At 42.9% G+C, this 13,533-nt stretch overlaps 1 protein-coding gene across 1 annotated transcript in view; it reads right to left on the bottom strand.

Moving 5' to 3' along the window:
* Positions 1–1,844: 1,844 nt before the first annotated feature.
* The window catches only part of col11a1a (collagen, type XI, alpha 1a), a 94,444-nt gene continuing 82,755 nt past the window's right edge, over positions 1,845–13,533 (bottom strand). Inside the window, 13 exon segments of the mRNA XM_082966038.1 lie at positions 1,845–3,161; positions 3,373–3,606; positions 4,117–4,185; positions 4,771–4,883; positions 6,058–6,304; positions 6,475–6,528; positions 6,646–6,681; positions 6,806–6,859; positions 7,779–7,886; positions 8,680–8,733; positions 9,055–9,108; positions 9,531–9,638; positions 10,937–10,990. Of these exon segments, the coding sequence (XP_082822164.1) occupies positions 3,015–3,161; positions 3,373–3,606; positions 4,117–4,185; positions 4,771–4,883; positions 6,058–6,304; positions 6,475–6,528; positions 6,646–6,681; positions 6,806–6,859; positions 7,779–7,886; positions 8,680–8,733; positions 9,055–9,108; positions 9,531–9,638; positions 10,937–10,990 (1,332 nt within the window). The 3' untranslated portion in view covers positions 1,845–3,014.

The following is a 13,533-nucleotide window of genomic DNA, read 5'->3' as shown; positions in this document are numbered from 1 at the left end:
GAAAGTATTCAGGCCTGTTGACTTTTTCCACATTTTGTTACGTTACAGCCTTATTCAAAAATGTATTAAATAAAAAAATATCCTCATCAATCTACACACAATACACCATAATGACAAAGCAAAAAACAGGTTTTTAGAAATGTTTGATAACGTATAAAAAAATAAATGAAATACCTTATTTACATAAGTATTCAGACCATTTGCTATGAGACTCAAAATTGAGCTCAGGTGCATCCTGTTTCCATTGACCATCCTTGAGATGTTTCTACAACTTGATTGGAGTCCACCTGAGGTAAATTCAATTGATTGGACATGATTTGGAAAGGCACACACAAGTTTATAAAAGTTCCCATAGTTGACAGTGCATGTCAGAGCAAAAACCAAGCCACGAGGTCAAATAAATTGTCCATAGAACTCTGAAGTACAGATCTGGGGAAGGGTACCAAAAAATGTCTGCAGCATTGAAGGTCCCCAAGAACACAGTGGCCTCCATAATTCTTAAATGGAAGACGTTTGGAACCACAAAGACTCTTCCTAGAGCTGGCCATCCAGCCAAACTGAGCAATCGGGGGAGAAGGACCTTGGTCATTGAGGTGACCAAGAACCCAATGGTGACTTTGACAGAGCTCCAGAGTTCCTCTGTGGAGATGGAAGAACCTACCAAAAGGACAAACATCTCTGCAGCACTCCACCAATCAGGCCATTATGGTAGAGTGGCCAGACGGAAGCCACTCCTCATAAATGGCATATGACAGCCCGCTTGGAGTTTGCCAAAAGGAACCTAAAGGACTCAGACCAAGATTATCTGGTCTGATGAAACCAAGATTGAACTCTTTGGCCTGAATGCCAAGCATCCCGTCTGGAGGAAATCTGGCACCATCCCTACAGTGAAGCATGGTGGTGGCAGCATCATGCTGTGGGGAATTTTTTTCAGCAACTGGGACTGGGAGACTTGTCAGGATCGAGGGACAGATGAATGGAGCAAAGTACATCATTGATGAAAACCTGCTCCAGAGTGCTCAGGACCTCAGACTGGGGCGAAGGTTCACCTTCCGACAGGACAACAACCCTAAGCACACAGCCAAGACAACACAGGAGTGGCTTCGGGACAAGTCTCTGAATGTCCTTGAGTGGCCCAGCCAGACCCCGCATTTGAAACCGATCAAACATCTCTGGACAGATCTGAAAATAACTTTACAGCGACGCTCCCCATCCAACCTGACAGAGCTTGAGATGATCTGCAGAGAAGATCAGGAGAAACTCCCCAAATATGGGTGTGCCATGCTTGTAGCGTTATACCCAAGAAGGCTTGAGGCTGTAATCGCTGCCAAAGGTGCTTCAGCAAAGTACTGAGTGAAGGTTCTGAATACTTATGTAAATGTGATATTTAAATTATTTTTCTAATACATTTGCAAAAATGTCTAAAAACCAGTTTTTGCGTTGTCATTATGGGGTATTGTGTGTAGATTGGTGAGGGAAGAAAACAATTGAATCCATTTTAGAATAAGGCTGTAATGTAACATAATGTGGAAAAAGTGAAGTGGTCTGAATACTTTCTGAATGTACTGTAATACGGTGACGTGCTTTTTACAACAATACAATTTATAGGAGTACACACAGCTGTGTGGCTCAGTTGGTAGAGCATGGTGTTTGCAACGCCAGGGTTGTGGGTTCGATTCCCACGGGGGACCAGTACGAAGAAAAAAAAATGTATGAAATGTATGCATTGACTACTGTAAGTCGCTCTGGATAAGAGCGTCTGCTAAATGACTAAAATGTAAAATGTAATGTCACATCTAAGTCCTCTCTCTTTTACAAAGTAAAACAACAATGCAGACATTCCATTCACTGTTGTTTAGAATCCAGTTTTAATATTTTAAATGAACCATTAAAAGCACATTAAAACATTTTCTCATTTTAGTTACAAAAATGGGTCACCTAAAGGACTTATCATTGTATTCACAGAAGGATCTGAACAGAAGATGTCTAACCGATAAGTATTTCTTTCTTAAAAAATTCCCCACCCAAAATATATAAACTTAATTGTTTAACCAAGATATATACAGGGCATAACATCCATGGTCTTATGGTTATCAAGAAAGTTTGAGGTATACGACCAAAAAGAAAAACTGACAGAAAATTAAAAAAATAAATCAAAACAACAAAAATACTTAAATAAAAAGAAGAATGAATTCCATGATTGCTTAATACAAGCACAGGATCACAACATTAGTGGGATATGTTGCTATATGTGTGCTGGTGAGAGTCTTCCAGTTGTTTTACCTATGGTCTTGAAGGGCAAAACTGCAAATAACCTAGAGCTTTGGATGGTCAATATATACAAAGGGGATGCATTATCATTAGAAATAGGGAATCGTTTGAATACTCATTTTATTTGCTTCATAACAGGTACACAGTATTTATTCATCAGAAAAATATCATAATTATTTCTTTCTCTCTGTCTGTCTTTATTCATTTCTTTAACTTATATATATATTTTGTTACGAACATTGAAATTAAGAGCCAGATGTGATTCTGATACACATGCAAGTTTTGAAAGTGGATTCAGAAATAACAGATTGTACAAAATAATAATTACAGTTTTTTTATTATCAAAATACACCTTCTTTCTTAGCACCTCTTTATTTTGTTGTTTGAACAAGCACCATTGTAGTCATTTTTTTTGTACAGCACCTGGAGAATCCAGAAAAGAGGTGTCTCTCTCCTTTCGACCTCCCTCGTTCTTCTCCTGTTCACCCTTCCCTGCCACGCCTTCAAATGTCCTTCACCTTTGCGCCATAACAGTTTTAAGTCATGTGATTCTAGCCCTACAAGGGCAACAAGTATTTTTCTAGGTAATACATACATACATGGCAAGACATGTTCGCTACACCATTTTTTATTCAAAACTTGCATGTGGCATGGAAAAGGGTGGGGGGGCTGGGTGGTATCCAAAATGTCTTGACTTTCTTTCTGACCCCGCCAAGTTTTTAGTTTTTTTTTGTTTTTTTTAGTTAGCCAAGGAAGCAGACTGGACCCACTTCAAATCCAAACTTCTGGCTGGCATCTCCAAAGTCATACAACATGACATCTATGATGGGAACCTGATCGATTTTGGGAGTATTAATCTCTATCACAGTCTTTCCGTAGCCCTTCCTCGTCTGTAAAGAGACAATGGGGGGGGGGGGGAAACATTAGACAGTGTGCTTTCAGTCAATTACAACCTCATTGGAGCTAGCAAACAAGTCCAACAAAACAATCAATGTGGCATTTACATAAGCACCAACTATAGGGTTGCAAAATTCCAGTCTTTCGCAAAAGTGCTTGAACTATCACCATTAGAGACAGGAAGTATTGAGAGGCAGCCCTTACCGCGCATCCGTCTGTGAGGGCCCTGATGTAGGGGTTGTTGTCATAGGATAGCTCCTCGTCGTTGGATCCTAGGAATCGCAGCACCTTGTCATAGCTGTCGGTGGTCTCGTCGTGCCACACCACAGACTGATGGCAGTTATAGGTGAAGTTCTGCCTGGCCGAGGCAGTCAGTAGTTTCAGGAAGGTCATCTGAACCTCGTTTATTGTGTTGCCGGCTGCGTCAACGTATGACAACTGTTTATTGGAGGAGGGGGTGAGAGAAAACAGGAAATAGATTTAGAGGTCAGAAATTGAAGCATTTGATTGGACACAATGTACTGATTAGAAGTGTTCCATCCCAAGAGTTCTTATCAAACATCTTGTCAGCATCAGTTATACAATCTCTCTCTCAGACCATGGCCAAATTGAGTCTTAAAGTGATAGAGCCTTTTCCTCCTCATCCTTAAGCCTCCTTCATCATTCCCAAAGTGTATGAAATGTGACTGTGATGGGTCTGAAGGGGCTGATGAGAGTTCTTATATGAGAGGTCTCGATCCCTTTGTGGCTAGCAATGTGGGGTCACTTCCAGAGACACTCTTGTTATCTTGTTTATTTGTGGCCCAACGGCCACTTCTGAAGAGCCTCTGTACTGAGAGCAGAAGACAGGGACATTGCAGAGTGGGAGCCTGAGAAATCCTTTTAGTTTAGTATTGTGGAGAGGAGAAAATTATTTTGAGGAGAGTGTGGAATCGAGGGTGCACTTACTAGTTTACCCCGCTTAAATTCACTGAACCACGACCCTGGTATTTCTTTGGGCCATGAAGATATTCTGACCTGTGGAGCCAAACAAATGAAGCACGTAAGTATTGACAAGAACACTGAATACAACTGGTTCCTGGAATTCCGTTTTGTTGTGATCCATCAAATGTTAAGTACAATATGCAGCTAGATACCCCATCCCTCAGATCTTAACGTACAGGAGAATCACTACAGTATAGTCATTGTTTGATACCTAAGTATGTGTATATCAGTTTGTTTCTGTTTGTATACAGTTTATGTCTATACTGTATGTGTTGACAATTACAAATGTCAATTCCAACCTTTTAGTTTAATGCATCTATTTTCTTCATGTCTTTACATTTGTACATTTCACAGAGAATACAATGTAAACGACAAATTCACAAGATCATCACAAAACAAGATCAAATGGGTATTTTTGACAGTTAGAAGTTAATGGCCAAGCTGTGAACCCAGGAAACATCACCAAACATGCATCTCCCAGTCTCACAGCCCTGACTAGCATATGAATGAAAACATCAGAACATTATCTAGAATTGAACAAGACTATGGCTCGACTCCATGCTTTACTTGACAGTACAGTATGGGCAGGCCTCTTGGGGGAAATAAAATGCCACTCACTCCACTGGACTTCCTATCTGGGTAGATACAGGTCTCTCCTCCAGCCGTGAAGTTACAGTAGACAGAGAAGGAGTCCCCGGAGCATCCCTGGTTAGGATCTATCCAGTACTCGCCTGTGGAAAAACCCCAATGAATCAATTAAATACATGAATCTTTAGTTCTCTCTAGTTCCTACGACTTTACCAAGAACTTAAAACGAAACATTTCAAAACCAAACACGTTTAACTTGAGACCCAACACGTCCCACCACGATGCCGGCGTGATTTGGACTTCTAACCCCTTTTAAACATGATGTGTTTGCGCTACAGACTGGGTTGTATCATTGGATTCGTCGATTACTTCTGCATCCGTTGGTACCAACCAGTCGTCTGTGTGATTAACGGGGGCTGAGCTAGAGCTGTGTTTGTGACACAAGGGCGGATCCTGAAGGGTCCCAGGGCCAGGTCTTTTTACAATAACGTCTGTAGAGTCTGAATGGTTTGAGCAAAAAAAAAATTATTGACATTTGTCAGTAAAACTCATGAATGCAACTGTTTACGTCAAATAGTTTTGTGTTCTACTTGTAGCCCTGGTTGTCCTGAAAATAAAATGGTCAAATACTTACTTCATTCTGAGGCTAAATATAAGGGCAGGACATTCAGATAATTGAAAATCAGACAAATGAAAAGCCGATTTTTGCTGGGGTCTCGGTACTGATAGGGTTAAACTGCGCTATGACATCCATGTGTTTAAATCATGGAAGATGAAAGATGGTGTAAATGCGGCTGGACGTCATGCCACTACATGTTATGCATCCACTATACTATTTTATTACCATCTTAAAGAGATAAAAAGTTTGAAATAACTTTAAAAAAGGTCAAAGAAGGACCTGACATTTCTCTTGTATCAATTATGGACAGTCTGTTGAATGTTAAGTATAAACCCCAATGAGGTCTTGTTTTCAGTGCTCTTCCCCACAGCAACACACTCTACCTGCAAATATATCATCTACACCCCCAATATCACTGCTATGAAATAAGCAAACACAGTCAAAGATGGTAGTATTGTAGCACTGTAATATAATGGAGCAATGTACATTTGTATAATGCACAATGTTTTCTTTGATGTAATGTTTTATCCCTGTTTGGACCTCAGGAAGAGTAGCTGCTGCCTTGGCAACAGCGAAATGGGATCCTAATAAAATACCAAATACGAAAGACGTCCTTATCTAACGCAACGAAATGGCCGCCAATCACAGCCAAGGCATTAGCATATTATCCATGACCCCCCCCCCTCTCTGTGACTCACCATCAGGGAACTCTGGGTGGGCAAGCTGCAGGTCTTTGCAGGTCCTGGCTGGGTTGTTCTGTGTGCCCATGGGGTACTTCATCCTCTCAATGTCCTGTTTGAGGTTGTTGAGCGAACCAAAGATGTCCTCCATGCCCTCTCCGTAGTCCATCATGGTACCCGCCGCGTCCGCCTGCATGTCTGCGTGTCTGCGGTTCTTCTTGGGAGACTGGATGGGCAGTGGCTGGATCACCTCACCAGGGGGACCCTGTAGAGCAGAAAGGAAGAAGGAAAATATTGGTACAGAATCCCATAGTGTGACAGCGTATGCTTCAGATCGTTTTCTAGAAATAACCCTTTTGAATTTCACCTAATAACGTAAATGCCCTGTTTTTGGTTTTATAGTGGACGCCAAAGGAATGTTATGTTAATACTCACAGGAGGACCAGGTGGACCGATCGTACCGGTGTCTCCCTTCTGACCAGCAGGACCCTGGAAAGAACATGGAGATATAAGCATGTCGTTAACTTTGGATCTAACAAACACTCCTTTAAATGACTGCCACCAACTTTCACCAGTTGAAACAAAGGGTGATTGAACAGATCTTACCGATGAACCCTTAGATCCCTTAGGACCTCCAGGACCCTGGAAGAGACAGCCAAGACGCACAGTGAATAAATAGCAGAGGAATGTGTTTTAACATTATTGTGATATTTGAACTATGAAGGTATACTATTAATAAAACAGAGAAATCAGGGGACTGTCTTACAGGCAGGCCTGGAGGACCAGGAGGGCCGAGAGGACCTGAAGATCCACTAATACCCTGTGAAGAAGAGACCAGACATCAGTGAGATGAAAGTGAGATAAAGAGGGCTAGATTGCAAGGGAAACATTAAAAACCTCTAGCAGCGTGTTAATGAGTCCTAAAATGTTTATTTCCTATCTCATTGTGCTATTTTTGTGACAAATATAGCTCAAAAGACAACGCCTGTTTCTCAAGCCTAAAATAGAGACCGATAGAAGGAGAATATTCTTCTAAGACAGAGAAAAGGGACATTACAATTTCATTAGGCTCAATATGAAGATGTTTAATCCATTCCATCTCTTTAAATCACGGAGCAAGGCTGCTGAAAGGCCGTGGCGGTTCTCAAATTGCATATTCACTCAATCTGCAATGTTTATTTAAAAATGGATGAGCGCCTTAATGTGGAGCTTCATCAGGCTAGAGGACTGACCCTGCTCGAGTACCGCATGACATTTCTAACTTCCAGAAATAAAGATGCTTTGGTATATAGGAAAATTGATATCCGATGAGGCTGGGAGAGAAATAGGATATTAACAGAATGCCATAGAATGCAGAGCATTTGAATCCCTGTAATGGGCGTTACATTCGTTTTTAACAGATATAATTCACTTTGAAAGACTAATCCTGCCACAAGAAGGCAAAGCGTGTATATGTCTACAGTACTGTATATGAGTAATGGTCAAGTCAGTATTCATTTCAGAAGAGTGTATACTCGATGCATAAGTATATACGGTGCATTGGAGTGCTTGTTGCACAATATGAAGCAGGTAATGATTCATTATAAACAACTTCCTCAGTGAACTGTAGGTGGCTGCAATCAGACCAATAGCATTGTACTTTAGCATAGTACTTTAGCATTGTACTTTAGCATTGAACCTCCTGGTGGAGGGCAAATAGGTTCACGAATGGCAAACAGATGAGGTCATTAATCACTTACACCGTCGCCCTTGCCTCCAGGAGAACCCTGGGGTCCAGGCAAGCCTCGGTCTCCCTTCTCTCCCTGCTCGCCAGGGGGTCCAATCAGACCAATCAGACCTGAATGACCCTGGAGGACACACACACAAAACAAGAGTCACGAGGACTGGAAAAATTGAGTCAAAACATTTTAAGCCGATTCCATGCCTTAACCGTCACCATTCAATCAAGTGAAATACAAATCAGCTGCAAATAATGAACATTATTGTACAAATCTGAAATCATTTTAACCTAAACATTTTTGGGAGTCTTACAAAACAATTTCTCTGAATTTTTCTGTGAGTGCAACTGAGGACAATATTCACAACAATGATGGCTGGAAAATATTTGTGCCTTAACCAGTCCCATTGATTTGAAAGCATGACAAATAGCCACATGAAAAGCTATCCATTGTGTCCTTATAAACCAATCCCTGTCAATCCTGCTTAAAAAATGTTTGGGGGAGAAGCCCCTTACTGCAATGCTATGTGCTGCATTACTGACTATCAAACCTTTAGTTCACTGGCAGAGCTGATGGTGTGTGTTAAATAGAGAAGGCAAGGAGTAGGATCCTATTCAATTCAAAATGGCTACCAGCTTTCTCCAAATGTCACTTTTAATTTACTGAGTAACACAAAAAAACAATTGTATTTGCATAGTGATAAAGCCTATTTCAAATGTATTGCTGTACAGAAATAAATGGTGTGTTTGATCTTTCTAGAAGAGCCGGTTATGAGGTTCAGGTGAGGGGAGCTCTAGGTCCCATCCCAGCCATGCTTATAGTCATGGTCCCATCCCACTACAGGTTGAACTCCCAACCTCTTCTGGGATCAGAGAAATCAAATCAACAAGCTCTTTGGGATGGGAAATTGAGGCGAGCTCACCTTTTCACCCTTGGTCCCGGGGTCACCCTTCAGACCTGGGAGACCAGGGGGTCCCTAATAATCACAGAGAGACAAGAGGGTTAGAAATCAATTACAACACCACAGTAGAGAAAGAGAGAAAGAGAAAGAAAGAAAGAAAGAAAGAAAGAAAAAGAAAGAAAGAAAGAAAGAAAGAAAGAAAGAAAGAAAGAAAGAAAGAAAGAAAGAAAGAAAGAAAGAAAGAAAGAAAGAAAGAAAGAAAGAAAGGAGAGAGGTAATAATAGAAAGAAAGTGGTACACAGAGAGAGAGAGAGAGAGAGAGAGAGAGAGAGAGAGAGAGAGAGAGAGAGAGAGAGAGAGAGAGAGAGAGCGAGAGGCCACATTATCTCTGCTCACCATAGGTCCAGGTGGGCCGTCTTGTCCAGAAGAACCAGGAAGTCCTTGTTCACCCTGAGAAGAGAAAAGCCATCCAATTATAGCCCAGCATTACAGCCTGCTGTAACTCTTATGGCCTCATATTGATTTCATGTGCCCGGCGCTATGATTAATTGCTGGAATACCACAAAAAAGTGTGTTCGAATAAACAACAGAAATGTATAAAGTACAAGCCAAATGGGACTATCGATTATTCCATGAGCACTGTTGTCATACTGCTTAAGGGCTGTTTGGTCTGTGTGTGTGTGTGTGTGTGTGTGTGTGTGTGTGTGTGTGTGTGTGTGTGTGTGTGTGTGTGTGTGTGTGTGTGTGTGTGTGTGTGTGTGTGTGTGTGTGTGTGTGTGTGTGTGTGTGTGTGTGTGTGTGTGTGTGTGAGAGCGTGTGTAAACATTGGTAAATATAGGGAAAGATGATGGAACGTTGGATCTTGGACTTACAACAGGGCCAGGGATTCCACGCAGACCTTCTGGACCGGGCTTTCCTGAGGGCCCCTGTGGGCCGACTGGGCCAGTTTTACCTGGGGGTCCCTCGGCTCCAGACTCACCCTGTAGGAAGGGACAAGATTGTCACAATGACATAACTCTACATGATGTCCACAAGTCCTTTCCATCTGGTTTGGTTGATCAAAATAATATAAAAAGAAACACAAGTAATACCATTTTAAAACATGAACTCTTTGTGTTCATATTTCTGATCTACAGTTCATTTAAAAACCCTAACAACAGATGGTAAAATAACAGGCTGCTTGTCAACCTGACATCCTTGCTGTGTGTACTGTCAAAGAGCCATAGCTTCTGCTGTTCTGAGCCTCAGATGAATGTATCCTATGCTAGTATAGCTGACTGTTATGTTGATGCATTCTCCTGCTCACAAAGTGGCATGGCTAACATCTGAAGGGTTAGATAACAATGGGGGTGAGGGGAGGGGGATGAGGGGAGAGGGGAGGGAGATGAGGGGAGGGAGATGAGGGGAGGGAGATGGGATGAGGGGAGAGAGCAGGGAGATGAGGGGAGGGAGATGAGGGGAGGGAGATGGGATGAGGGGAGAGAGCAGGGAGATGAGGGGAGGGAGATGGGATGAGGGGAGAGAGCAGGGAGATGAGGGGAGGGAGATGAGGGGAGGGAAATGAGGGGAGGGAGATGGGGGAGGGAGATGGGGGAGGGGGAGAGGGGAGATGAAGGGAGGGAGATGGGATGAGGGGAGAGAGCAGGGAGATGAGGGGAGGGAGATGGGATGAGGGGAGAGGGGAGGGGGAAGGAGATGATGGCAAGGAGATGAGGGGAGAGAGTAGGGAAATGAGGGGAGGGAGATGAGGGGAGAGAGCAGAGAGATGAGGGGAGAGGGGAGGGAGATGAGGGGATGGAGATGAGGGGAGGGAGATGAGGGGATGGGCATGAGAGGAGGAAGCAGGGAGATGAGGGGAGAGAGCAGGGAGATGAGGGGAGAGAGCAGGGAGATGAGAGGAGAGGGAGATGAGGGGAGAGAGCAGGGAGATGAGAGGAGAGGGAGATGAGGGGAGAGAGCAGGGAGATGAGAGGAGAGGGAGATGAGGGGAGAGAGCAGGGAGATGAGAGGAGAGGGAGATGAGGGGAGAGAGCAGGGAGATGAGAGGAGAGGGAGATGAGGGGAGAGAGCAGGGAGATGAGAGGAGAGGGAGATGAGGGGAGGAGGATTTGGGGAGGGAGTTGAGGGGAGGGGGATGAGGAGAGGGAGATGAGGGGAGGGGGATGAGGGGAGGGAGATGAGGGGAGGGGGATGAGGGGTGAAGCATGGGGGGCTAGCTGGAGCCTGGAGTTGCTGAGGCTGCTCTCTGGGTAAAGGCTGAATTGATTTTCTAGGTTACCTTGGCGCCCTTCTCTCCTTGTCTACCCTCTGCACCGGCAGTTCCTGGGGGGCCCTGGGGAGGACAAGAAGACATGCTTTAGCATCCCACAGCAGTGTGTTGTTGTGTGTGTGCGCATGTGTGTGTGTGTGTGTGCATGTCTATTAGTCAGAGTATGTGTGTGTGCATGTGCAGAGTCAACAACAACATTGTGAGGTCAGTATTTCAGGTGAATTGTAACAATTTGTTACTGTGACATGCATCCATTTCACATCAATCACACACACACCAGTAAGAACCCAGTGTTGTGTTTGCAGTGCAATATTTCAATGGCTTCAACTGAGTAATGAGGAAAGGAGAAGCTGCTTGAACAAACTATTGGCTACAGGGCTGAACTAATAAAAATAAACCAAAGACAAAGTGAAATCAAACACCGCAAATAATGTGATTATGGTTGAATATTTGAACTAGCCATAGTATCAACTCTAAAACAAGTCATTCCTGAATGTGGGGTTGAGAATCACATGAAGAAATCCATCAGCCAGTCCATATCTAGTGATTCCAGTTTCCCCCCCCCAAGAACATTATCATTCAATCCAACACTGATGAAAACTGTATTAGTGATCAAATGTCCTTGAAAAGTCTACCTCAATCTCCCAGCAAGTTTATAAAGATCTGTTTGACTGAACGGGACTGGACATGCTTTGTGAAATGAACTACTTACTGAACGACCTTATGCGCACACACACACACACACACACACACACACACACACACACACACACACACACACACACACACACACACACACACACACACACACACACACACACACACACACACACACACACACACACACACACACACACGCGCGCGCACACACACCTCTCCCTCAATAGTCTCCAATCACTTCAAGGTTTTCCAGTTCATCTGCTCTCTCTGGCCATCTCTCTGAGGCCTAAAGCTGTCTCTTTCAACTACACAAGAGGTCCTCACATCAAAACCACATGCAGTCCACAGAGAGGCCCATTCTTCTCTGATCAGACAGTATGGGAAGGCAGGGGATGGCATCAGGGCAGCAGGGGATGGCAGCAGGGTTTTGTGTTTTGACTGATTGCCCATGTAGAGATGTGGTCAAACAGGGCAGCATCTGCTTTGTTTCGCTCCCTTCATCCTTTCTGGATGTGTTGTGAGCAATGGGTCAAAAATGGTCTGTTTATTTCTGTCTGTGAATAGGATGCTGCTGCCAAACGTCTAAATGCCTACTGTAACTGATGTGTATGTTGTCTTTCCTAGGGGAAGTATAAATACAGCAGCAGTCTAAAAACAAATTAAGTACTCTAAACTGTAAATGATATGTCACTGTTTATATAGTTTTCACCATGAATATCTATAGAGAGAAAACCATAGCATTAGAGCGACTGAAGTCTGATTCCGCATGTGTTTCTCTGTTGTTCATTAGCGAAACATTTGATGTTTAGTCTTGGAGGTGTGTTTCGATATGGCAGGTACTGATGCTTGTCCCCCTTGAGACACCGTAGGAACAAAGCCAGTATCACTTCCTCAAAATAGTCCGAATAAATCTAAGATAACTTTTATAAAAACTGTTATTCATATTGACGTCTTTGACTATGATGTGTGACGTGTCGTTTTATGTAAACAAAGTCAGATCTGCTGCTCTGATTGCAAGATCTGTCTCTCTGTCTGTTCTGCGGTAGGATTGGATAGAGAGCAATCACCGCAGCTGTGTATCCTGTTTTAGTGGTCAAGTGAACATGTCAAAGTCAAAACCCGACAAGTCATGACTAACTCACTTACAAAACTAGTTTTGGACGAGACTGACTTTATTAATAAAATTATCCTATTTACACTTTGTAGTCCATTTTGACACTAAAATAACTGTTTCTGACTAATAGTCCATTTTCTATCAGATAAATAGTTTATGGCCTTCAGTTGCACTTTAAGATCTTCCCGTGTGGCTCAGTTGGTAGAGCATGGTGTTTGCAATGCCAGGGTTGTGGGTTTGATTCCCATGGGGGGCCAGTACAACAACAAAAAAAATGCATGAAATGTATGCATTCACTACTGTAAGTCGCTCTGGATAAGAGAGTCTGCTAAATGACTAAAATGTAAGATAAAAAATAAATAAGATACAAATAAATAAAGAACTGCTCTGCTGCTAAATGGCTTCGGACAGGGCCTGTAGGAGCTGGAGAGAGATTTCAGCTTCATTTTAAATTGCTATGGACAAACTGCAGAGGAAGCAAAAACACCCTGCAAAGTTAAATGCAAAACAACTCTAGCCCCAAATGACTGATTCAGAGGAGCAGAATGCCTGGGAGTTGCAGAAGTCGTTCTAGGTTACACTTTTTGGGGGAAGGCGATTAAATACCTATGATGATGAAATAGCCGTTTTCCTAACATAATCCCTTGGCCATTAGGAGCTGCATATGCTGATATGATGTTAAATACTCTGAATGTAAATCCCATCAAGCACATTGCAAAAGCAATTGCCGTTTTTTGTAAAATGCACATATTTTATGCTATTGGCCTGTGCCATAACGTTGTTGCAGAAGATAGCTTGAGATAGCAAATTTGAGAAATGTGGGACAATAATT

Source organism: Salmo salar, chromosome 19 (genome assembly GCF_965601325.2).
Source record: "Salmo salar chromosome 19, fSalSal1, whole genome shotgun sequence".
Lineage (NCBI taxonomy): Eukaryota > Metazoa > Chordata > Actinopteri > Salmoniformes > Salmonidae > Salmo > Salmo salar.
The sequence above is the reverse complement of the archived record's forward strand: the minus strand, read 5'-3'. Positions and strand labels throughout refer to the sequence as shown.